This window comes from Passer domesticus, chromosome 2, assembly GCF_036417665.1.
Source record: "Passer domesticus isolate bPasDom1 chromosome 2, bPasDom1.hap1, whole genome shotgun sequence".
In the NCBI taxonomy this organism is placed as follows: domain Eukaryota; kingdom Metazoa; phylum Chordata; class Aves; order Passeriformes; family Passeridae; genus Passer; species Passer domesticus.
Genome location: NC_087475.1, coordinates 86,993,755 through 87,016,450, shown reverse-complemented (window position 1 = coordinate 87,016,450; position 22,696 = coordinate 86,993,755). Strand labels below are relative to the sequence as shown.

Here is a 22,696-nt window from a genome sequence, read left to right as displayed (position 1 = left end):
TTTGAAGGAGGAGAGGGGACAGGTCTGTACAACAAAAGCAGGTTGGATTTTGTAACCTCCAATGCACTCTGGGCTTTCAGAGAGGCGAAATCCCATAATAAAGTTTCTCAGGATAGGAAGCTGCACAACCTCATGCAACTCCTCCTGCTCCATAAGAGCTCTTCACTGCAGCAGAAGCTAAACAAACATCCCCTCCCGCCCTGGAGGGCTCTCTGAAACACCACTGGTGCAGTTTTTCCATTGATGTAGTTTCTCACATTGGGATTTTTCTTGTTAGAGGTAAAGACAGATCAGGGAGTCCGTCAAAAGCAAAATCAGCAAACTACCCTTGGAAACAGAAAGGGCAAGAATGAGCAGAAAGGATGGGCCAGCACTTTTTGTGCAGTTCACTTTACAAAGAGAAATTTTTCATTAGAAGATGAGCTGTAGAGGTGACAGTCTGGTTCACTCCAAAACTTAACGATGAGCAGAAGGCATAGAGGAGTTCCACTTTGGAACAGCCTTGCTAATCCTTCCTTAGCACTGGGTCCTAAAATAACATCACTCTTCCTGTGGAATTGGGAGAATTGGAGTTAAATAAATGCAGGAACCACAAGACGTGAAGGTAGAAGCAGCTGGTTCTCTTGCTGGTGGCTCTCCAGCTCACATTTAGCTGTCTGGAGCAAAAATGCACGGGGCTGTGTGGGAGCTTCCAGAAAAATTAGGTGCTTTATGGTCTAATTCCTGGAAATCTGATAAATAGGGCAGGAAAGGGTGAGATTTAGAAGACTGGTGGCACTAATGAGATTTAGGAAGCAGCAGCTTTTCCAGGTACCCTGCAGCTTTAATCTCCTGAGCTGATCCACTGGATTTTTCTCCTTATGTATTTGGGCCGTGTGGAGCCCAGCTTCGCCACGGGGCCACACTGAAGTCCTGAAGGTCCAAGACAAGGGGAAGCATGGCATGGAGGTGGCCTGGAAGGCTTTAAGGAGTAATGGAAAGCACGGAGAGCCAGAGCATTTTGCTCTGCCTTTGAAGACAGTAGTAGGGTCAGCAACTCCCCAAAAAAAAGTTCTGAAGGGCCTTCACCATCATCCCTGTTCAGGCTGCCATTCTTCCAGCTGCTGCCTCCTCACGGCGTGGACGAACCCCAAGGGTTGCATGAAGATAAAGGGACAGGGTTGAGCAACTTCACCTGCCCAAAAAAAGCTCTTTCAGTGGAGGTAAGAGCCTGAAAAATGGAAAAAGCTTATTGAAAGCACTACCATAGCCTTACCTCCTAACAAGCAAAAAAAAAAAACCAAATATCTCTATTCTCTGCCCAAAAATATTCCTGTGGTTTTGCTTTCTTCTAGGTATAGAAAAGCAAAGCATTCAGCATCAGTTTGCTCTCCAGACACCTGGCAAAGGTCTGACCACCTGGGCAGATGCTGCTCTGGCTTCAGTATCTTCAGCTCAGAGTTCACCAGCTTATTTTGAGCACAAAATCCCTACCCAGTGTTCCAGTCATTGTCCTAGACCTGCCAGAAACTGGAAAAAAAAGGCAAGCAAGGATCTGCTGGAGCCCTGCCACCAGCAAGTCCAGCCTTGGAGATTATGAGTCCATAAAGGAAATATCTGCAAGGAACAGGTGCTGTACAAACCCTCTCCAAGGGGAGAGCAGGGCAGGTCAGCCTTGAACCCAGTGCGTTTTGTCTCTGTATCAGGAGAAGATAAATCCAGGGCAAAAATGGCACAAACAGGGAGTGGGGATGGTGTCCCTGCCCAGCTGCCAGCCACATCATGGAGGATTTTGCTGGGAAATGAACAAATGTTCACACCCTCCTACCCTAAGTCCTCTCACAACACACTGCCTTGGCAGCATGAAGGGCCAGTGTGTCCCCACCATGTCCCCCATCCCACACAGCACAGTGGCCCAAGGAACAGCTCAACTTTCAGAGCAGGGACTCAGGCAGGTAATGATGTTCCCATGAGATTTGTGATAGAAACGGCACAGTTTATGGCAGTTCCAGGAATGACAAGGGAGATGGAGGGAGAGGGAAGTGACCTGAACTGATCCAAGCTTCAGACTCCCAGCCAGGGGAGAGCAGCATCTGCTTTTTTTTCAGCAAGTAGTATCCCACCAAAATCTCAGTCCCCAGAGGCACACAGGATGGGCTGAGAGGGAAGAAAGGGACCCTGGCCAGCTCCAAGCCCCATCACAAGAGAGCAGAGACTCCTCCAGTCCCTCGATGCACAGCATGTCCAAGAATAAAGATGTCCACAGTCAGCTCCACATCAAGCCCCAGAGGATGAGGCTGCAGGGGAAGGGGCAGGCTGGGAGGTCCTCTTGCCATCCCCCAGCCTGAAGCCTTTGACACACAGCTCCAACACAGAAGACACATCAGCATCATCAGCATCAGCTGCCCCCAAATTGCTGGTGTGGGGAGACTCAGGGTGAAGTAGAGGCACAGTGAAAATGGGAAGCAGCAGGTTCTGCAGGATGCTGGCAAGCCTCCTGGGAAACCTGGGCTTGGCCCTCCTCCTGCATCCTGGGACATGTCCTTCACTAACAATTCTCAGGCTGCTTGGGTTGATCAGAGCTGTTTCCAAATGCACTTGCTCCCAAGAAATGCTGCTGTCCCTTCCCAAGGACTGGCTGTGGGTAATGGTGCAAAGTCCAACCAGTTGAGCCCAAGATGCGGCAGTTTCTTCTGGAGTGTGCAACCCACCCAATAGAAAACATACACCAAGAGCCAAAATATAAACTAAAAAAACCACCTCATGCATGCCAAGTTGCCAGGCAAGTCCTCCCACGTCCTGGGGCTCAACGAGGGGCTCTGAGCATCGTTTCTGGGAAAGCCACATCCCTCAGGTAGGCAGGAAGAGACACCAGGCAGACACACCAAGAGCCTGGCTGTGGAGAACCAGCCCCCAGCGGGAATACAGGCTGTGTTCAGTGGATGGAAGGAGCTTTTACATCGTCCTCAAAGCAGCTGGTGTGGACAGACTCTGCCTCTCACAGCTGTTGCTGCAGCAGCTCTGCTGTCCGCTCTCCCACGTCAGGACTGGCTGCTGCTGGCTGCAGCCTTGTCCAAAGGGAGAAAGGGACAGTCCTCACTCTTCTTCCATAGTTTGTGGCTGTTCTTTAAGAAACAGCATCATTTTGTCCAGAAATCAGGGAACTGCAGCACACGCAGGAGGATACAGCTTGAGGTACCTTGAGTGGCCAAGGGATTTCCAGAGGGGAAAATCACGCAAGGACCAGCGAGGAAGAGAAGGGTGTGATAAAACATCTCTCGGCCAAATGCTTCTGTGTCCAAGAAAGGTAACGTGGCAAATGGCGAGGGAGGATTGTGACAGGTCTCAGAAGTGAAGCACTTCAGAGTTTTGTTTCTTGAGTACACAGGCAGCACACACAGCTCTGTGCTGCCTCCTCCTCCTCTTTGGCTGGTGAACCTGGAGCTCAGTGTTAGCTCTGCCCTGATGGTTCCTGTCTCAAGAGTGATGGGGATACCTGCTACTCCTCAGTGGGGATGTTGCAGCAAGATCCCCCACTATCCCAGGGTAATAAACCACCCTTCAGGGAACTGAGCAGTCAAAGAGACTTGTGGGGAGTCAGAGGTGCTGTCCCATTTTGGACTAGCAAAGATGGTTCCCACCACTCAGGCTCTTAAAACTGTGACACTTGTCATCACCAGGATAAGTCCAGAGAACTCACTGGGTGCTTCTTACCTTTCGCATGGTGGATGGCATGGACAAGGACATCAATGAGACCTCCCTTCCCCAGCACAGCAGTGCCAATGGTGACATTGCCTAAAGCTCCCGCACCCACTCATGAGCACCCAACCCACTGTCCCTGTGCAAGGGGACACCTCAACTGGCTGGTGCCTGCTCTGGGGACACTGCCATCTTTCTGTGCCCCAGCACTGCCACTGATCTCATGCTGGTCCTTCCTGTGTTGGGACCTACCTGGTGGATTCTTCACAGTGGAAAAGAGATGGGACAACTTACAGTATCCCTGGGTTGGGCTGTTCCCAGAGCCTGGGGGGCTTCAGAGTGACTACAAAACACAAAGACCTTGAGTGAGAAGTGGGGATAGAGGCTGATGTGGTAATAAAATGTGACAAATAGAAAAAAGCAGTGGATGCTTCTCATCTAGGGACTCACTTTTCATGCAGCCATGAGGCTGGAGAATGAAAAGGAGTGGGACTGAGGGAATAGTTTCCCCCCAGTTCACTGCCCCCCTGTGCCAGTCAAGCCTCTCCCCTGTCCACCTTTGAGCATTTCAACTCTCCACTGGTGAGAAAAGAGAGGACTCTTACCTGCCCACTGTCCTCCAGGGCATGATCCAGGCACACCTGAGCCCTGGACACGTTTACAGCTGCACACGACCATGACCTTGGCTGCCACAAGAGCTGTTAGCCCCAAATTTATGCAGGTTAGTGGTTTTAGGGCGCAAGATGTGGGATGAGCCAGGGCTCACTTCACCCCGACTGCATCCACAGGGGAGGAGCCTCTGCCCAGCAGCCTCGCTTAACCCTGCCAGCCCTTGTGGCATGGTGCCCCTTCTCCTTACCAGGCTTAACCAGTCTGTCTGAGCAGGCCTGGCCCAGCAGAAAGTCCCACCAGACCTGGGGGAAGCACAGAGGTGTCGGTGAGCACTAGGGATCCATGCTAAGGAGCAGAGGGCTCACACATAACCCAAGGTCTAGGGCAAGACATTGTCTTACAAGGCTGGTGCAACTTAAAAATGTGAGAGGAACAAAGCAGGAGGTGGGGTGATCACAAGGGAACAGACGTAGCAGAACACCAGATTCCATGTCAGGATGGTCTCCTTATCCATGCCTGTGTGCCCTGGCTGCTTTCAGTGTGCATCCTCCAAACGAAATACAAAAAGTTCCTTTTTACGTTGCTCATAGAAAACGAGCATGAAAGGAAATGACTTTTGGGTGCAGCTGCCGAGAGAGGGCATCACAGCCCCAGGAATGAGAAAGGGCCAGGCAAGCCTCGCCAGCTCTCTGCTCTCCGTGCTCAAGCTACAGATCCTCCTCAAAGACGAACTTGAGAACCAAAGTTGGAAGTCTTCTGGGTGCTGCTAGAAAATGAGGGGACCCTCAACCTCTGCATCCTCTGCTCGAGGAGCTGCAGTGCTCCTGCAGCATGTGATAAAGAACACTCCTCTCTGTGGCACCTGCCAGCGTATTGCTTCTCCTACCACTCATTCCCCCATTTCACTCCTAAATAAACCAACCAATAAATCGTGCAGTTACACAGAGAATAACTGTTGCCACTAGGATTTAGCTGCCAGTTTGCTGTCTGGCTCAGACCCCTCAGAAGCTGTGTTTTCCCCAAAGCTCTTTGCTGTCTTTCCTCCCCATCTCCCCCTCCACAGATCAGCTGATCTGATAATCAGAATTATTTATTTGACTCCCCAGCTATTAAACTATTAAAAAAGTCCTCAATAATTATTTGCTTTTAAATTTGATTATGAATTTACCTTTAAGAAAAGCTGCCTTGGGCTCTGAAAAATCTTCAGACAAGTTATACTTCACTGAAATCAACATCCACCATTCTGTAAAGCCTTGCCATCATTCATTGTCCAACATCTCCCACCACCCATCCACTGCTGGCAACTCAACCAAGTTCATCTCAAGAGAAGCCTCCAAGAAAGTTAGTTCTCCCCAGAAATCATGGATAATGGTAGCTAGTTAAAATAGACTATGCCCCCTCCATGGGGTAGGGGCTAAAGCCACCAGAACAGCAATCCAGTAGTATTTTTAGGGGAACTTTGTGGGGACATACATTACCATGAGCAAAGTTTGCCTGGTACCCAGCTTTGTGAAGTGTTGGAGGAAGAGTGGTTGTTCAACCTGGAGAAGACCCTGTGGAGATGTTAGAGCACCTTCTGGTACCTAACGGGGCTATAATAGAGTTGGAGAGGGACTTTGGTCAAGGGCATGGAATGACAGGGCAATGGGAAATGGCTTCAAAATAAAATTTAAAAAAAAGGCAGTTTAGATTGGATATTAGGAAGAAATTCTTCACTGTGAGGGTGGTGAGACGCTGGCACAGATTGTCCAGTGAAGCTGTGGATGCGCCATTCCTGGAAGTCTTCTTGGCCAAGTTGGATGGGGCTTTGAGTAACCTGGGTCTAGTGGAAGGTGCTCCTGTCCATGGCAGGGAGGTTGGAACTAAAGAATCTTTTAGGTCATTTCAACCCAAGCCATTCTATGGTTCTAGGAAGGGGAAGTGGTGTTGGCCCAGTCAGATTTCTTTTCTCTAATGGGACAAGGACATCCAACATGGGATGCTACCACACCATGGCAAAGGGAATCACCCCAAATCCCTGCCAGTAGAGCTGCAACATTCCTCTTGCTCAAACAATGGTGGCCCCCATCTTTGTCAAACACAACTTGATGGCTGTATCTCCTCTTGCTTTCCTGAAAAAGACCTGGAAAAGCAATGGATGGAAAGCACTATTCAGCTCCAGCATCTGTTCAAGGCAGAGGGGATTTTACAGAGTCACATAGATTTCCTTATTCTAGTTGGTAAAGTCCCCCATTCAAGGTGTTCCCTTGTGTCTCAGTGATTTCTCTAAAACCTGGCTCAGCACCCAGCTGACTCATGGGAGCTTGTCAGAGCTTCTCACTGCTCCTCACCCCCACATTCCACAGGTGCTGACCTCAGAAACCTCTCAGCACCAGGCTGGGATTCTCAGACTTCAGAGTAAAACATCCAGGTCAGATGATATCCTGGCAGTGTGATGAACTCCTGTTCTTCTCATCAGCCTTATCTTACCAACCCTAAAAGAAAAAGTGATGGGTGCACATACCCATCTCAAACCTATCCCCGATTCCTCCTCCACACCAGGAGTCTCAGACACCAAACTTCACCTGCAGAGAAAACAAGCATCCAAGTTTCCTTCCCTTCTTCTTCAAGCTGTGCTCTAGATCCTGCTTCCAGTCTGTTTTTTCAGAATATTAACTATGTCCAAACAAGTTAAAATAAGTGGTGAAAGGCACACTTGCTGCAACAGCTTTTACTGTAGTCACTTGGCTCAATCAAATAAGACCTGATTAATCTAAAATAGGTCAGAGAAACACAACCCCACCTTCAAGCACCCCCGTTCATTTCTACTATCACTGCAAGGATCATTGAAACAGCAAGTCAAGCAGAACCAAATAATTAATCAAGGTTTATATAAGGTTTCAATTTTTATTTTTAAAATGGCTGAGCTGACCTGGCACATTAAACAAACCCAGCAGTACAGTACAGGAGTTATGCCAAGGCAGCATGGGGAGAAGTACATTATCCAGCAGATTTTAAAATTGCAACAGCCTCCATATTTCCAGGTGGGACATGACACAAAGAACACCTACTAACAGCTGAGAGCTGCATCAGAAATCAGTAGTTGCAGAGCAAAAAGCCTTCTTTACAAACATAAGAGCGAAGCTGGGCAGCTGCTGACACAATCCCAAAACAGAGCTGATCTCAAAAAGACAAGACACTGATGCTGCAAGGCAGGAAGGAATGAGCTACTTGTCATCCACAGAAGCCGGTGTTAAATTTGTTTCTGCTGTTTCACACATTCAGGAAATCTGGCCTCTCTTTTCAGTTCCTTGGCACATCAAGGCCATCTCCTTGGTTCTAGCTCTACTTTTCCTTTTCAGTTGAATTTTGTAATTTTTTGTGAACCTCCTGGATTAGCTCCAGCTCTTAAGCACAAGCTGTGACTCAGAGCCATATTGCTGCTCCACTCTCCACTTTCAGCACCTTTCCAGGCTCCTTTCTGCTCTCCTCCTTCAGAGACACTGCTGCCTTGAGATGCAGCAAGCTGCTGTGACATTCCCTGAATTTCCTCAGCAACTGTGCAATTGAAGTTTTAGCCTTTGCTTCATCCTAGCCTTTGGACCAACTCTCTTTCCCACCAGTCGCTGTAGGCTCCATTCTGGCAGCAGGTTTCTGTCCAGCTCCCATCTGCATTGCAGTTTGGCTGCTGTTGGCCATTCCCTGTCAAAGCTGGCAGCTGCTTCTCTAAGGTCCCATCTTTGCCACAGTGAGCTGTCTTTAGCAATAAACTGTGAGAACCTACAGCATTCATTATACATATGCTCCATCCAGTTGGGCTTATCACCCCAAAATGCACTTACAGGCTGTCTACTACAGCTGAAACAAGAAGCCATTAAAAAGTCTTACTGTGTTATGGGGGAAAGATGAGCAGATAATCAGTTCACCTTTAGCAATTTTAACAATGAGGACGTTGTCATTCACCAGACAAATGGACTATGCTCTTAATTAGGAGTGGGCTTCAAACAAGTATTATTCTTAGAAACTGGTCAGAACCAATTTTGCTGTCAGCCAAGAAGGGTGGGTTTGTTCTAAGAAAGCAAGCACTGACTACAAACCATTGCAATCCTGTCTTGCACAGTACTCTGCTGCAAACGTGCCCTGCTTACACTGACCTGGGGTGTTTTGAGACAGATAGATCAGGATACTAACAGACTCTCAGCTAAGCTAAGAAGAGCCAGACTTTTATATACCTCACAATCCTGACCAGGCAATGCTCTCAGCACTTTTTCAAAACCAATCCCCTGAAAAGGGGCATCAAGTTGGCAACAAAACACTGAAACAACTCCAGCTGCTTTGTAAAACAGTGGTGTCGATGTGGTGTCTACCCACCAAACCTCTTCTCAAGCCTTTGCCAGATTGTTTAAGTTAAGTAAGTGTCTCCATGGAAACCTCCTTTCTCAAGGAGCCTCCTCTGCTTGAGAAATCCCTGCACCCCTTTTGTTTAAAAGGAGAAGGCAGTTTGGTAGGAGCATAATGCCTGCCTAGAGAAGTGCCTGTAGCAACAAATCAGTCAGATTTATGCTCCTTAAAAACACATCCATTCAATGAAGACATTTCAGGGATGGCTAAAGGTGTGTTACTGCTGCTGCAATCAGCTAGTTCTGCTGTGCCCTCCACCCCTGTCCTGGCTCTTCACTTTCAGCCTCACAGAATATCCCGAGTTAGAAGGCATTCACAAGGATTACTGAGTCCAACTCCTGGCCCTGAGCAGGACAACTCCAAGAATCACACCATGTGCCTGAGAGTGTTGTCCAAATAACCTGCCTTCTTCCCACGTGGTCTCCATACCCCTCTCACACACAAACTCTTAGACACAAGTCAAGTTGTTGGTTTAAAAAAAAACCTTTAAACTCTAAAAAACCCTAATAGCTAAAGTAATACAAAAACTCAATGCCCATTCTTAAAACATAGGAAAAGTCTTATTGAAGATACCAACTGATACTCAAATAAGACAACTCTCTGTGTTTAAGAAAAGATTAGTTTTTTCCTTTCCCTCCACCAAGCCTGTAGGATACAAAATTATTTCTGGTATAAGATTGCTTGAGATCCCCCAAAAAGGAAATCAGCTTTCTGAAAAGACAGTCGAAACAACTGAATATTTAATTTTCTAATATGGAAGAGAGAACTTTAATATTAGCATGCAAATTAATAATTAATGGCTGTGATTAAAAATGGTTTCAACTCAGGCATAAGAGAAAGTTAGGGGGGAAAAAGGCACCAAAGAAGCTGTCAAGTTGTAGTCACTTTCAAGTAACATCAGGGACAGATATTCTCAGAAAATAAGCCCTGGAGATTAAATTTTAAGTCAGAAAGTCACTATTTAAGAGGCTTCAGAAGACAGGAAGGGCTCTTTAAATGCAAACAGAGGTGCTGGTGCTGGGCAACTCACACATGAAAGGAGAGGGCAGGAAAGGATGCATTTCAGAACAACTGGAACAAAATAAACCCATTCTCTTAAGACTAGGTTAATTACAATGTTTTTAAAATATTTTAAAATATTTTCTGAGAACATAAAACCACAATGTGTCTGGTAACTAGAAATTAGGTCTAGGCACACTGTAGGAATCGCCTCCTTTTCCCACCCAACCCCCACAGGTGGGGACAAAACAGCCTGGGACAAGATGAGACACAAGCATGGGCACAGTCTTGCAGCTTTTCCCAGCAGAAAGAAAGACCTTTGGCAGCACCCCTCTCCAGCAGCCAACAGAAACCAGGCATGACTGAGTCCATGTGGAAGTCGACGAGACAGAAGCACATTGTAAGATGAAGGATAAACAGTCACTGCTGATCCCTTTTCATTATGCAATAGAGGATCCAGAAGCACAACTTAAAACACACAAAAATAACCTTTTCTATCTTGTTTGGGGAAGTTTAGCAGAAATCTTGCTGCAGGAAAATAAACTCCCGTGCATGCTCACAGACAGGGCACATCTGCATTAAGGTTCTCATCTCAATGAGATGCAGAGAAGGGAGTGGGAAAAGGAATCAAAGAGAAGTCAGAGACATGAAACACATTGTGGATCAAATTGAACCCTACGCTGTCTGAAAAACAGTCAACTGCCAAATCTGCCAGTCAAATGAGATTTTAGATCAAGAGAGATCTAGCCACTAATTCTATTCCTCCCACATATGCCATCCTGAGTCTTCCAGAGGGAATACAAAGTCCTTTTCAAAGGGAATTATTCAAGCATAGTGGCCTTCCATGCTACAGTCACCATCTGAGCTCCAAGCAGATGAGTTCATCAATAGATCATATCACTTTCCAGGTTGGCATCTCTACTGTTTTGCCCAAGGAATTCATCCTTGGATACAAGCGCTACGAGAGGAACCTTAACAATACTGGTAGATGTAGTATACAGACACAAAGGGAGAGAAGCTGCAAATTATAGAGGGGGGAAATAGACTTCACCCCTCGGCCTTCTGTCAAATAGTGACTGCCCTGGAGCACAAAGGATAGGAGAAGGCCCCTCAGAAGCAAAAGAACTCACTAAGTACCTGCACCCAGTGAAGTTAGTGTAATAGCTGTCATGGACTCTGGGGCCAAATCAGAAAAATATATTTAATTAAAGCCCAGGATCAGAGAGGAAAGGGCTGAGCCAGCAGCAGGTCTCAGCATGAAGTAATGAATGTCTGTCCAACAGAAGGATGATAGGTTACTCCAGAATAGGTTTAAACTCACCCCATAAGTGAACAAAGCAGTAAAGAGAAAGCAGCTCCCACTGTTACAATACACATTTTTTGTATCCTTTTCACTATGTGTGAAGTGGCCCTTGGGAGCCACTTGCTATCCCAAAGGACTGCAGAAGAGGTAAAAAACAAGGTTAAATTACTTCATCCAACACATCCAAGTACCTGCTGACTGTACGCGCAATGACAGACTTGTCTGGTGACAGTGAATTCTCCAGTTCTCCTCCATGCCCAAGTTAAGAAACGCAGCAGTCACTTTATTAAAAATCAGTGTACAGTTTAACATCAGCCCAGTGTTTACAACCAGTCCCTCTTCTAGTAGCTCCAGGTTTCCTGTTGTTTTACAGACTATTGGCAACCCAAGGAATCAGTAGCATAAAGAAACCATAATTTTAAAAATTTATGTCCCCACATCTCCACAGAGAAAGCAGCATCCATTATCTGTTTGTTTTCCATTGGACTTGCTCTAAGAAACAAGAGTTTTCAACATATTTTGCGGGCAAATCTTGCCTTTACAATAGTAACTGTTCTGTTTGTTAATCACACAGGACAGCAGCTCTAAAAAGCCTCACAGCACTGACAAAATAACCCTAGAAGAGCTCTGTCATTTTCTTCCTGTGATTTATTTCCTAGAACAACAAAAATTATTTGAGATTTGTTTAACTAGCAGAGTTGCCACTAAAAGGGGAAGAGGGGAGTAGGGGGCAGTTCACACAATTTGGCAAAGAGATCATCCACGAACTGAGTTCTTCAATGGCTGCAGGAAGCACGCAGAGGCTTTGTCCATGCTTCCTCGAAGCATCCAGCAGTGCTGCAGGAGGGATGCACCTTCACCCCCTCGTTCCCCTCTCAGCTGACTGCTGTTCACATTGCTGCTGCCTGCTTCCTTCCCTCCTCGAGTCATCCAGAGCATAGAGCAGCCTCCATGGTGTAACAGCAGCTTGGCAGAAGCAGGGAAAGTGCAGCCAGCAAAAGATTTAATTTATTAAGATAAACATGGCGTAAGGTTCCACATTATTTTAAAAAATAAACACTGTAAGAAATAGGAAAACAAACTGGCTTCACTATATGTCAGTCAGGTTCAGATGCTCTCAGAAAGATCTTGTCATCCATACAAAATGTTCTTCCCCTCTCGTCCCCACCACAAGGATGGAAGGACAGTTCACCATGTAAGATCAGCCATGTCCCGTTGGGTGCCCTTCCACATACAGTGAACAATGCCTCTGCCACCCTCCAGGGCAACTCAAAGTTTTAACAACACCCCTGTGAAGAAGGAGCAGAAGGGGAGAAGGGCAAGTAATTCAGTCTCTGAAATGAACATCTAAAAGTCTTGACATGATGACTGTGTTGACTTCACCACTTTAATGGTTGTTCTTGGCCGCCTCTTTAGCTGCAATAATCAGAGGAGTGAGACTGGATAGAGGCTTTGCAATTTTCAAGAACTGGTGCTAGGACAAAGCAAAAGGAAAAATGGTTAGATTTTTCAGAACATGCCCCAGAAGTGGCTATCTAAGCATTTTCACCTAAACCCATATGAAATCTAAGAACCTACTCTAGTCTTTGAATACATGAATCCAGAAGCTCTGGATTCTATGACAAAATGTTGGGGATTGCCTGAAGTGATGAAAAGATTTGCACCCAACACATGCTAAATTATCCAATGTTTGCATATGTTCAAGATCAAGCAAAAGTCAGCAAATTCCCCTGGGGAATTATAAAGTTGCAAAATCTATAGTGAAATCCAGTGTGAAAGAAGGTGTACCAAAATCAACTTATGTGTTTCAGACACAAGGGATAGGGCTCCATGCAAGAATCACCTCTCATTTCCCTGTTCCCCATTGTCACAGGTCTGGAGAAAGCACCGCCTTGGCCTTCCACCAGATATCAGAAATTTTCAAAGCAGCTGAAATTTGGGAGAGCAGCACAGAGCTTGCAACATAGCACCATTCAGTCTCCTATATAGGTGCTCTTTTTAAATAAAACAATATTGATTATCAAAACAGCTCTCAGGTGAGAGTGAAGGGCAAGTCCACAAGCTGTTCTGAAAACAAAAAGCAACAATAATCCACAAGAATTTGGAGGATCAGAAGGGATCGATCATCCAAGGCAACATGCTTCAGAGATAGAAAAAATAAAAAGTAAAAATTCAGAGGCTGCAAGGTAATTAATAACAAGCTGAAGTGTTACAGTCAGAATGTTCTCCTGCTTCAAGGAACAGAACATAACTTCTTTCTGATATTTAAAGACTGAAAAGTCCAGAAGAAAAAACGATCTTTCAGCTACTACCATCTTGTCAGACATTTATGCTTCATTATAGTTACAGAAGGCAGCAACACATCCAAGCCCACTACACAAATTAGTGGAGAGAAAGGAAAACAAAATGTAAACTGTCTGATACTTAAGGTCTGAGTGTTCCTGATCACAGATCTATTTTATAAAGACTTATATATCCTACCCTCATGGCAAATTTGACAGAAAGAACACACAAAACACTCTTCTCATCCGTGTTGGTAAAAAATCCTGGCAGCTTGGTCCTCAACTTTCACTGTCAGACTAAGACACCAGGTTTTCAGTGAAATATCTGGTTATAAGGTGGTGAGGTACTGGCACAGGTTGCCCAAAGAAGCTGTGGATACCCCATCCCTGGAACTGTACAAGACCAGGTTGGATGGCGCTTTGAGGAGCCTGGTCTAGTGGAAGGTGTTCCTGCCCATGGCTGGGGAAGTGGAACCAGAGGATCTTTAAGGTCTCTTCCAATCCAGGTCATTCTATAATTAAGACATCTCACAAGCTTTCTTCCATCATTTTCCATCATCTCTCTAAGGAGTAGTATCAGGCAAATTTGGTAAAAGTGAACTGCTCCAGTTAACTGAAGCCATGAACACTTCAAAGAGCTTAGTGATCCCTCCTCCCAAAAGGAGACAGCCAGAATATCTGATAGCTAGAAGCCTTTCTGCTGTCCAAATTGGAACAAGCATGACAAGACAAGACACACAGATGTCATGGCCAGCCACATGAAGAAACCACAGGAATCACGGGGCTCAGCATCTGGCAGGCCTGGGACACAGCTATTGTTTGAGTCTGGACACAGAACACACTGCACAGCTGCTGCCAGTAGCCAGTCCTGGAAAGGGAGCAGTCTGTTATCACTTTATTATAGATTTTTGCTGGAGGGCTGTGGTTTTCAGTTGCCTTTTGCCCCTGAGAGGTTACCTTACCTCGTGCTTTCAGCTGATGCAGTATATAAGACCTCAAAGAGGATCTCACCCCTAAGCCTGGCCTCACTCAGGATTGTGTGATTATAGTATTCCAGTCTTGTTCCCCATCACGTACCTGTAGCAGCTCTTTTGCAGAACCTCTCTTTTCCACATCCATCTCAAGACAGCGATTTAAGAAGTCTCGGAATATGGGTGAAAGCTTTTCTGGATTCTGCAGTTCTGGAGTCCCGTTAGTAGCAATGAGATACAGGGCCTGAGACAAAAACAAGCACCCAGGAAACAGGAGGTTATGAAGATTAGATTCCATCTCTGGATCAGAGACACCCATTTCTCCTCTCCCTCCCCATAGTTCAACAGGGAGGAAAAAAACCCACCTTATCAGGGGCACTAATCAATGCCTACATTTCAGCAAACCGAATTGCTGCCAGCCCTATTTTTTTTGTGGATGAGATCCAATCCTTTATTGTTTTACCCTAGTAATCTGGGTTTTGAATCCTGCAGCCCTCTCAATAGATTACAAGGACAAAAACAACATTCCAGACCCTGTTTACATAGGGAAGTTAACTGGCACAACTCTAACATTACTCCTGTAATGACTATATCCTCATGGGAAGGTAACCCTGACTAAATAGATTTTTTTTCTGTTGGTACTTTGCCTGAGTGCACAAGGCCTAACACATCAACACTATAAAGATGCAGCTGGCTCCTTATAAAGGATGCCAAACAGACCCTTGGGCATCTTTCCTGCAGGAAAAAAGCAGTTTTGCTACTGCCTGGGGATAAAGCATTCACATACATGCTCCTCTGAGAATAGAGAGACTCAACATTCATCCATTTCAGGATTTAATGTGAAAAATTTCCTGGATCAATTTTTAAGAGAAACAGAAATCGGTCAGAGACTTGTTAATATACAGGCTTTTTGAGCGCATCACTCAACATGTCCCATGGGAGCAGTCTGATAGCCTGGGAATTGCCATCAATTGAGTTAAATGAAGCCAAAGTGTTGTTACTTTAACTCAGCACTGTTTTATTCCTTATAGTCTTCTTGGCTGCTACACTTCTGTCCCAAAAATCCCCTCCATTGCAAGAGATGGGAAAATAAAGATCCCTCCAACCCGTGTAAATGGGGAAAGAACCATAAACCTAGCTTACATTAAGAGCAGTGACGTCCCTACATCCTGACAGCATATCTCCCTTTGTTAATAATTAAACAAAGGAAAGACATCAGGAGGCTTAAGCCCTGTCTAAAGGCTTATTACACTTTGAATTTTACTTGGAGCATGCAAGGAGGAACAATCTGCCCATAGGAAACAGCTCCTACCAGAATAGAATTGAATAGAATCATAGAAATATAGAATGCTTTGGGTTGAAAGGGACCTTAAAAATCACCTAGTTCCAATACCCCTGCCATGGGCAGGGAACCTACACCAGGTTGCTCAGAGGAAAATTCTCTCATTTATAGTGTAGAAAGTTTCAAGACATGACTGCTTTGTTGCCTTAAGGTAGAACTTCTGCCTCTATCAGCATCGCAGAAAGTGGGAAATTAGGAGTGTCATGATCTTACTCATAGAAGAGCCCACACCTCTGCTACCCAGAGCAAACCATGGCTTTTCACTAAGACTATCTCAGTCTTCTCACTATGACATCTAAGGAGGCCACGGGATCGTTTGAGTTAGACGGGGTTGGAGGTGATGAAACCACACCAGAGGATTCAGACAAGCTCAGCTCCACCAGCAGCTCAGTGAAGACCTGAGGAGAAAAGCACTCTCTTACTCTCAGAGGGTTCTCATTGAGGTACGGGGGCTCTCCTTCGATCATCTCAATGGCCATGATCCCCAAAGACCAGATATCCACTTTGGGCCCGTAAGCTTTCCGTGTCACCACTTCGGGGGCCATCCAGTACGGGGTGCCCACCATGGTGCTGCGCTTGCTCTGCTCAGGAGTGATCTGGGCACAGAAGCCAAAGTCAGCTGGAAAATTAAAATAGGGTGGGGGGAAAAGACATAGGAATCAGCAAGTTTCTCCAAAAACAATCCTTACTGACACCAGATACAGTACACTTCACACTGCTGCACTGTCTGGTGTGCTGCTGCAGCTGTGACAGGAGGAGTGGTTTTGTGGCTAACACAGAGGATGGTGTTTAGAGCTAAGTTTCTAAACCTGGCTCTCAGAGGCCATGAGGATTCTAGAGCTGCTAACTTGTCAGTGTGAAAGATGGGGATCAAGAAATAACTACACACAGAAGTTAAGACACTCACCTGTGTTGCAGCATTACTGAGATGTTACACACTATGTAATATATGGACTAAAGACCATTCCTGGGTATGTGAAAACAGGAATTAATGCAAGACTGATCTACATACTCCTCTCAAACCACATGCTGCACTGTCTGGTGATATTTTCAGTCCACGGGTATTACTTCCCCTGTAGACATATCATCCTTGAAGCAGTATTTATTTTACAGAGCAAAGAGTGTTCAGAATAAATTTAAAGTGCCTAAATTTATATTGATTATTTTCTTTGAACAGAGAGAAAAATGGAGGGTCTTCATACAAAGATTGCTGAACCCTATGTTTTACTGGGCTCTAATTTGTATTTGGCTCACCAAAAGAAAACTAAATCTGTTCCTGTGAGCCCAGCAGAATCAACACAGCAAGATGCACTGCCCATCTTGACATCCTATGGCATCACAGGTCTAATTTTAGGAAGAATTATGAAAATTAAACTGATTCCTAGCTGAGTTTTCATCAAGGGTAAATACCAGGAAAGGACATATGGTTCATAAACAGGGCAAATATCCAGCAAAGCCAACAAGCAGCTCAGATCTAGAAGGTTACTGCATCATATCCACAGGGATTTCTCTAACTTTAAACTACAGCCTGGCACCAGCCACTGTGTTCAAAGAAGTTATTCCATAAGAATAGAGCACTTTGGCCCCCATCAACTATTCATTGCTAATGCTCCTGAGACCTGGCTCTATCAAAGTTCAGTTTTAGTTTAAAAAGCAATTATGTGCAAAAAAACCCCACCTTCTTACTCAGCATATCTGCACTCTGTGAATTTTGAGTCATATCTGCTGTTGCTGCCGACAAAAATAGATTTATTTATGCCTGTTGGGTGCTAGCCAACAGAACTGAGAGGAAGAAAAAGGGAGCACCATTCTGTTAAAGTTACAGGTGGAAGATAATAATTCACTGGTTTCCAGGGTTATCTCTGCATGGACAATGACCAGCACAACAGCTACCTTAGCGCTCAACAGGGAGAACAGTCTCAAGATTTTCATTACTACTGATACCACAAGGAGGAAACAGCATTTAGGCACCAGTCTGGGTTGGCATTATAAGATTAAATGATTTCTAGTTACACAGTTTTCAATTCTCCCTCCACTTCCCCTGCCCCTTGAGTACCTGCAGTATTTTCCAGACTGAAGAGGTTGTTCATAAATAAAGACTTCTAGCCTTACACCTTCCAACAAAGCTTTTTGGGCTGGAGTAGCATTAAAACAGTTATTTTAGTTCACATAAACAGATGGCCCAAAGCTAAGTGAAGCCCAAGCCTCACTTCAAGTCTGCTATCAGTTCACAAGGATTTGTGTTTGCCAGTCTCCATTAAAGCAAATGCCACAGAAATATCTACAGTAGCATTTCGACAGCCTGTTCATCATGACAGCATCAAGCACCTCCAACACCCATCTCCCTAAAATGCCTGGCCCAGAGCAGATAACTGGCAGGGGTTGATAAGTCATCAGCAGTAATGTTCCCTGCATACTTAGTTTGACAGAGCCATCCATTCCCAGCAGGATGTTGTCACTCTTGATGTCCCTGTGAATAACTTGGTTTGAATGGAGGAATTCCAGGGCTTGGAGACACTGAAAAATAATTGAGATATTCTTACTGTACATGAAATGATTCACCAGTCACAATTAGCCAACTAAAGAACTCAAACAGACTGTGTATTTTTGGTAGTAAGGGCGCTGTGTGTTAGGACCTTTCACATATGCAATATATGTAGGGGCACAGGAGATGTCACACTGGGATCAGCAGGTCCTAGAAGGACAAGCTAGTCCCAAAGGACTTAAAGAACAGACAAAACCAAGAGGATCCCAGCCCCATTTCCCACTCTAGTTCTTGCCTCTGGGGTGAAACACGAGGCTTGCATTAGCATTGCATGCTGCATCCCCACAGATGAAAGCCGTTCTCTTAAGGAACGACTGTCAAGTTACAGAAGCTGGAAACATTTCCATGGAGTCAGTGACAGGCTGTGGGAAGTCTGTGTCCCATTCCCAACCAGAGCTCCCCGTGAGTGCTGCCTCACCTCGCGGCACACGGCGGCGATTTGTCCCTCGTCCATGCAGGTCTCCGTCACGACATCGGTCAGGGAGCCTCCTGCCAAGTACTCCATCACCACCCAGAGCTCTTCTCCTACAAGGTAACTGAAGAGCCCAAGCCAGATTTTAAAATCAGAATGCACAGGGTTGTAAAGCTCTCTTACAAGCGCAATAAAAACAAGAGCTGCAATTAACAGCATTGGGGAACCACATGCTCCTGGTACTGTCTGTGCATGGGAGCATCCAATCACAACCTGAATGACCAAAGAGAAGGGCGAGTGCAGAAAGTTGAGGAGAGATGTAGTGCGAGAGCTGGCTACAAGTTTCCTGTCCATAAAAGCAAGGCTGAATTTTTCTGCCATGGAAAGAATGCAGACTAAGATGGAGACCCGACCTTACAACTTCTCCCGCTGCTGGGAGAGAAGGCAAAGAAAGCTACTACTCAAGGATGGGGTCCAAGCATGCAACCCAGATATTTGGCACACAGCAATGGCTTCTGAGGGCTCTTGCACTGGAAGAGATGCTGGGGGCTGTTTCATTACTCCTGGCTTCCTGCTGTCCTAAGCAACAACTGCTTTGCCTCAGCCCAGGGACAGTTCTGGGTGACACAAAAGATGGCTACCCACAATCAATCAAAGAACACTTTTTCTTTTTTTTTTAAGCATCGTGCATTTGAAAATCACCTCAATCTTTTCCATGTTACCAAACTAGTCTGTGATTTGGTCTGAAAATTTCAGAACCATTTATAAAGGCAAAAGAGTACGCCTTATTGGATAAAACAGCAATTCTAAAGACTTAAAACAAAAAATGAAACCCCCAAAAGGCAGGTCTTTTCTAAAAAAGCTCATAGGAAGACGGGGAGGAGACAGCTGAGATGAGAGTGGCTTTTCTCAGTCACTTGGGATATTCCGCTCTGCTGAGTGTGTGTGTACCCATGTTTAAAAGTAGAAGAGAGGCAATGAAGGCTTCAGCAATAACTCATTAAAAACAAACAAATAAGAATAAATAAACCAACCAAAACAAACCAAAAAAAGAAACCAAAGGAAAAACAAACACATTAAAAAACCCACCAACTATTTCTGCCCATTTTTGGACCCATCAACACAAACTTCCATGACCAGTAAGGCCATCAGGATGACACATCTCTGAAGGAAAGAACAATCAGTATGAAAACCCACCTTTTCAGCTTATCCTCTCATTTTTCAAGTGGACAGATGAGTCAAAAGTGAGAGGACAGAGAATCTAATTAAAAGCTTCATCTGGCATTAGAGTTCATCAAGGACATATTTGCTTTCTATAAAACACTGATCCTACTGAGGAACGCATTTGGCAGGAGCCAAATGCAAAAGCAGGGATATGTACTAGGGAACAACTAGGAAGAAAGCAACAGTAAAGGAGAAAGAAGCCATTAAGCTTGGCATGGAAAGTAGACAGAGATGAGTGAGACATCACAGGAGTGATCAAGGTGTGGTATTTATCCCCAAAGGACGGACACTGACAACACTAAGCTGTTGAAAAAAATCCCCCTAACTAGTTATAATGGTCTGAGCTACACCTGGATGACAGTAGTGTTACAGCTATGGACAGCTTTTAATTCCAGAGACAAAGTGGGTGTCTTGATTTGATGATGCTGAGGACTGTGCAGGGAGGTGCCATCTGCAGATTCTTCCAGGATACAAAGCCCAGGGGCACAGGGCTCTGCTGCAGCAGAGGTCTCAAATTCCACTATGGAACAGAAGCTGATGCACTGCATTTTGTTTTCCCAGCATTACAGACCCCAGCAACAGCAGTACCACCTGCAGAGCAGCCCCTCTGAGTGAGGGGAGCAGCAAGACTGCTTTCAGGAGCGCTCCTGCTAACTCTGTGGGTCATTTACTTTCTGTGGGTCTCTGAAAGCCCAACTCCATCCACACTCTTCCTTCCTGCCCCTATGCCAGAAGTGAAGCTGCTTCTTCACTTCTGCCAAATCAGGCTCTCTGCAGATTTTATCAGCATCCTCTCAACACATCACCCACCATGGACATCACAAGGTTTCCCATCACTGCCAGTAGCACTCTCTGCAGCCCAAATGCACTTGACTGTAAGAATGAGGGCAGAATGAGCTCTTTGCATGACAATCTCAGGTTCCACATGCTGGGAGCAAGCTGGTATCTCTCTGCATCCAAAACAGATGGAGCGAGCCAAGAACCACACTGGGAAACAAAGCTGAGCCATGAGCAGCCACAAATATGTGCCAAGATCCTGGCAACAAAATAGCTGATAGATTTGACATAACACACAGGGAAGGGAACTTAACAGTGGCTCCCTGCCAGCTGTCACCAAAGGAATGTCATTCCAGGGTGGTACTGTCTTGGGGATCTTTCCACTCTCTTGCCAGTCCTAGTCACGGAGCTGCCCACTGTAGGCATGACTCAAACCCACTCTCAGCAGTTCTAGAGACACCACCAGGAAGCCCATACACCTACACACTGCTGTGATGCGACATCAGGCACAGCATGGTGTCACATATTGTCACCCACAGTCACCTTCCAGAACAAGCTGGCTGTAAGAAAGACCTGGTGAAAATCTGTGAGGAAGAAGGAGATGGTCTACAGCTTTCTCTTCATCCATCTGCAAGAGCAGGTAATGTCTGATCCCATAAGGTGTTCCTCAGCCTCCACTTAGATACCTTAGGAAGCCGTTCACCAAGCCCTCTCTATCACAAATACACATTCTTTATTGATGAAATTGATGGAATTTGGATTTGCCCATAAGTGTGAGTTAATTTAGTACAGAATTTTGCACCAGTAACATGCCTCCAACACGCAAACATGAATGTAGCCTGGAAAGAAACCAGTGTGTTCTTGTAGCATGACTGTCTTACACCTTCACTTTATTCACTGACCATCCATCCACTACAGTTTGGGGTTGGGGTAAATGAGGCTACCACTTATTTGGGGGTTTATTAAGTTAAGGAGTTGTTCAGAGCAAAACTAAAGGGCAGGAGGTTTGCTTTGCCAAGCATTGGGCATCTGATGCCTGTGTTTAGAAGCAGGGCTCTGAGGGCCTCTCAGGCAGCAGAAAGGAACTGGCACCTCCAGCAGGTAACTCAGCAGAAGTGGCTGTTTGTCTGCACAGAAGAGTAGTGTCACTGTCTTCAGAGCCAGATGCTTCTAAATCCAGCTCCTAAGTACAGGCCATGTCACTACTTTAAATATCACAGCACACCTTTGTGCAACACCGGCCACTAGGGCTGCAGCAGAAAAGCTGCTTAACCACACCAAGTAGGCCAGGCAGTTAACAGAGGACAATGCACAGGAAACCCTTGCATAAGGGCAGGAGCTGAGAGAGCTGGTTTATGCCAGTGACTACCTTGCAGCTCCCATTAGGGACTCAGAAGGACAGACACTGTAACAAAACCACAAAGCAGAAACCAGGCCCCACAGTGATCAGCACATCCTTTCTCCACTTCCTTCAGCAGGAGGCAGAAGCCAGCAAGTGGCATTCAAATATCAGCTTAATTCAGCACTTGGGAAGCACAGGGACATTTAGGCTGGGTAAGAGGAACACAGCTCCCCAGCAAAAGAATCCTGCAGTTGCAGAGCTGAAGTGGCATAATAGGCACAAGAACCGCCATGTTCATCCCAGCTGCTGTTCTGTCCATGTGCAGCACTCAAACAAAAGCTAATCCCTCTGAAAAAGATTAGTGAAAGTGGAGGACAAAAGCAGCAGCTTCTGTTGCTGAAAGTTTGAACAAGACAGGGATGTGGAGCTATCCTGCAGCTGGGATGCACTGGCTAGACAAGGGAAGTGAATGTGCACAGCAATGCTCTCTAACGGGAAAAGAATGCCTCTCAAACAGTTTTGTCAAAACAAAGCCTCTAATGAGCCAGAGGAAAATAATAGTTCTAGCCCAGATGCAATTCTTAACCACTTGTTTCATTTTACACTGGTAACATTCTTCTCCTCTCTCCAGGAAGAGGCCATGTGCCCAGCATCAGATCCCTGCACACACACCTCTGTCAAAAATTTCAGGAGCAGACTGTCTCCTCAACAAAGTAGCTCTTTACAGCTTTGCATGGGACTCAGCACCACAAAAATTCAGCAAATCAACTACTGCACTTTGTAAGTACCACCTCTTTTAGCTAAGACACTAAAAGCCTGCAAAAGAAAC

At 45.6% G+C, this 22,696-nt stretch overlaps 1 protein-coding gene across 18 annotated transcripts in view; it reads right to left on the bottom strand.

The window, feature by feature from the left end:
* The window catches only part of PAK1 (p21 (RAC1) activated kinase 1), a 147,676-nt gene that overhangs the window by 38,387 nt on the left and 86,593 nt on the right, over positions 1-22,696 (bottom strand). For 17 of the 18 annotated variants that reach the window (XM_064409787.1, XM_064409774.1, XM_064409781.1 and 14 more), the window contains 5 exons: positions 18,531-18,648; positions 17,985-18,084; positions 15,990-16,186; positions 14,332-14,469; positions 11,235-12,446 (listed from right to left, as the gene is read on the bottom strand). In XM_064409787.1, coding sequence (XP_064265857.1) covers positions 12,360-12,446; positions 14,332-14,469; positions 15,990-16,186; positions 17,985-18,084; positions 18,531-18,648 — 640 coding nt within the window. In that variant the 3' untranslated portion in view covers positions 11,235-12,359. Of the gene's footprint in view, positions 1-11,234; positions 12,447-14,331; positions 14,470-15,989; positions 16,187-17,984; positions 18,085-18,530; positions 18,649-22,696 lie in introns of those variants that run through there. The other variant, XM_064409768.1, reaches the window with a different exon arrangement.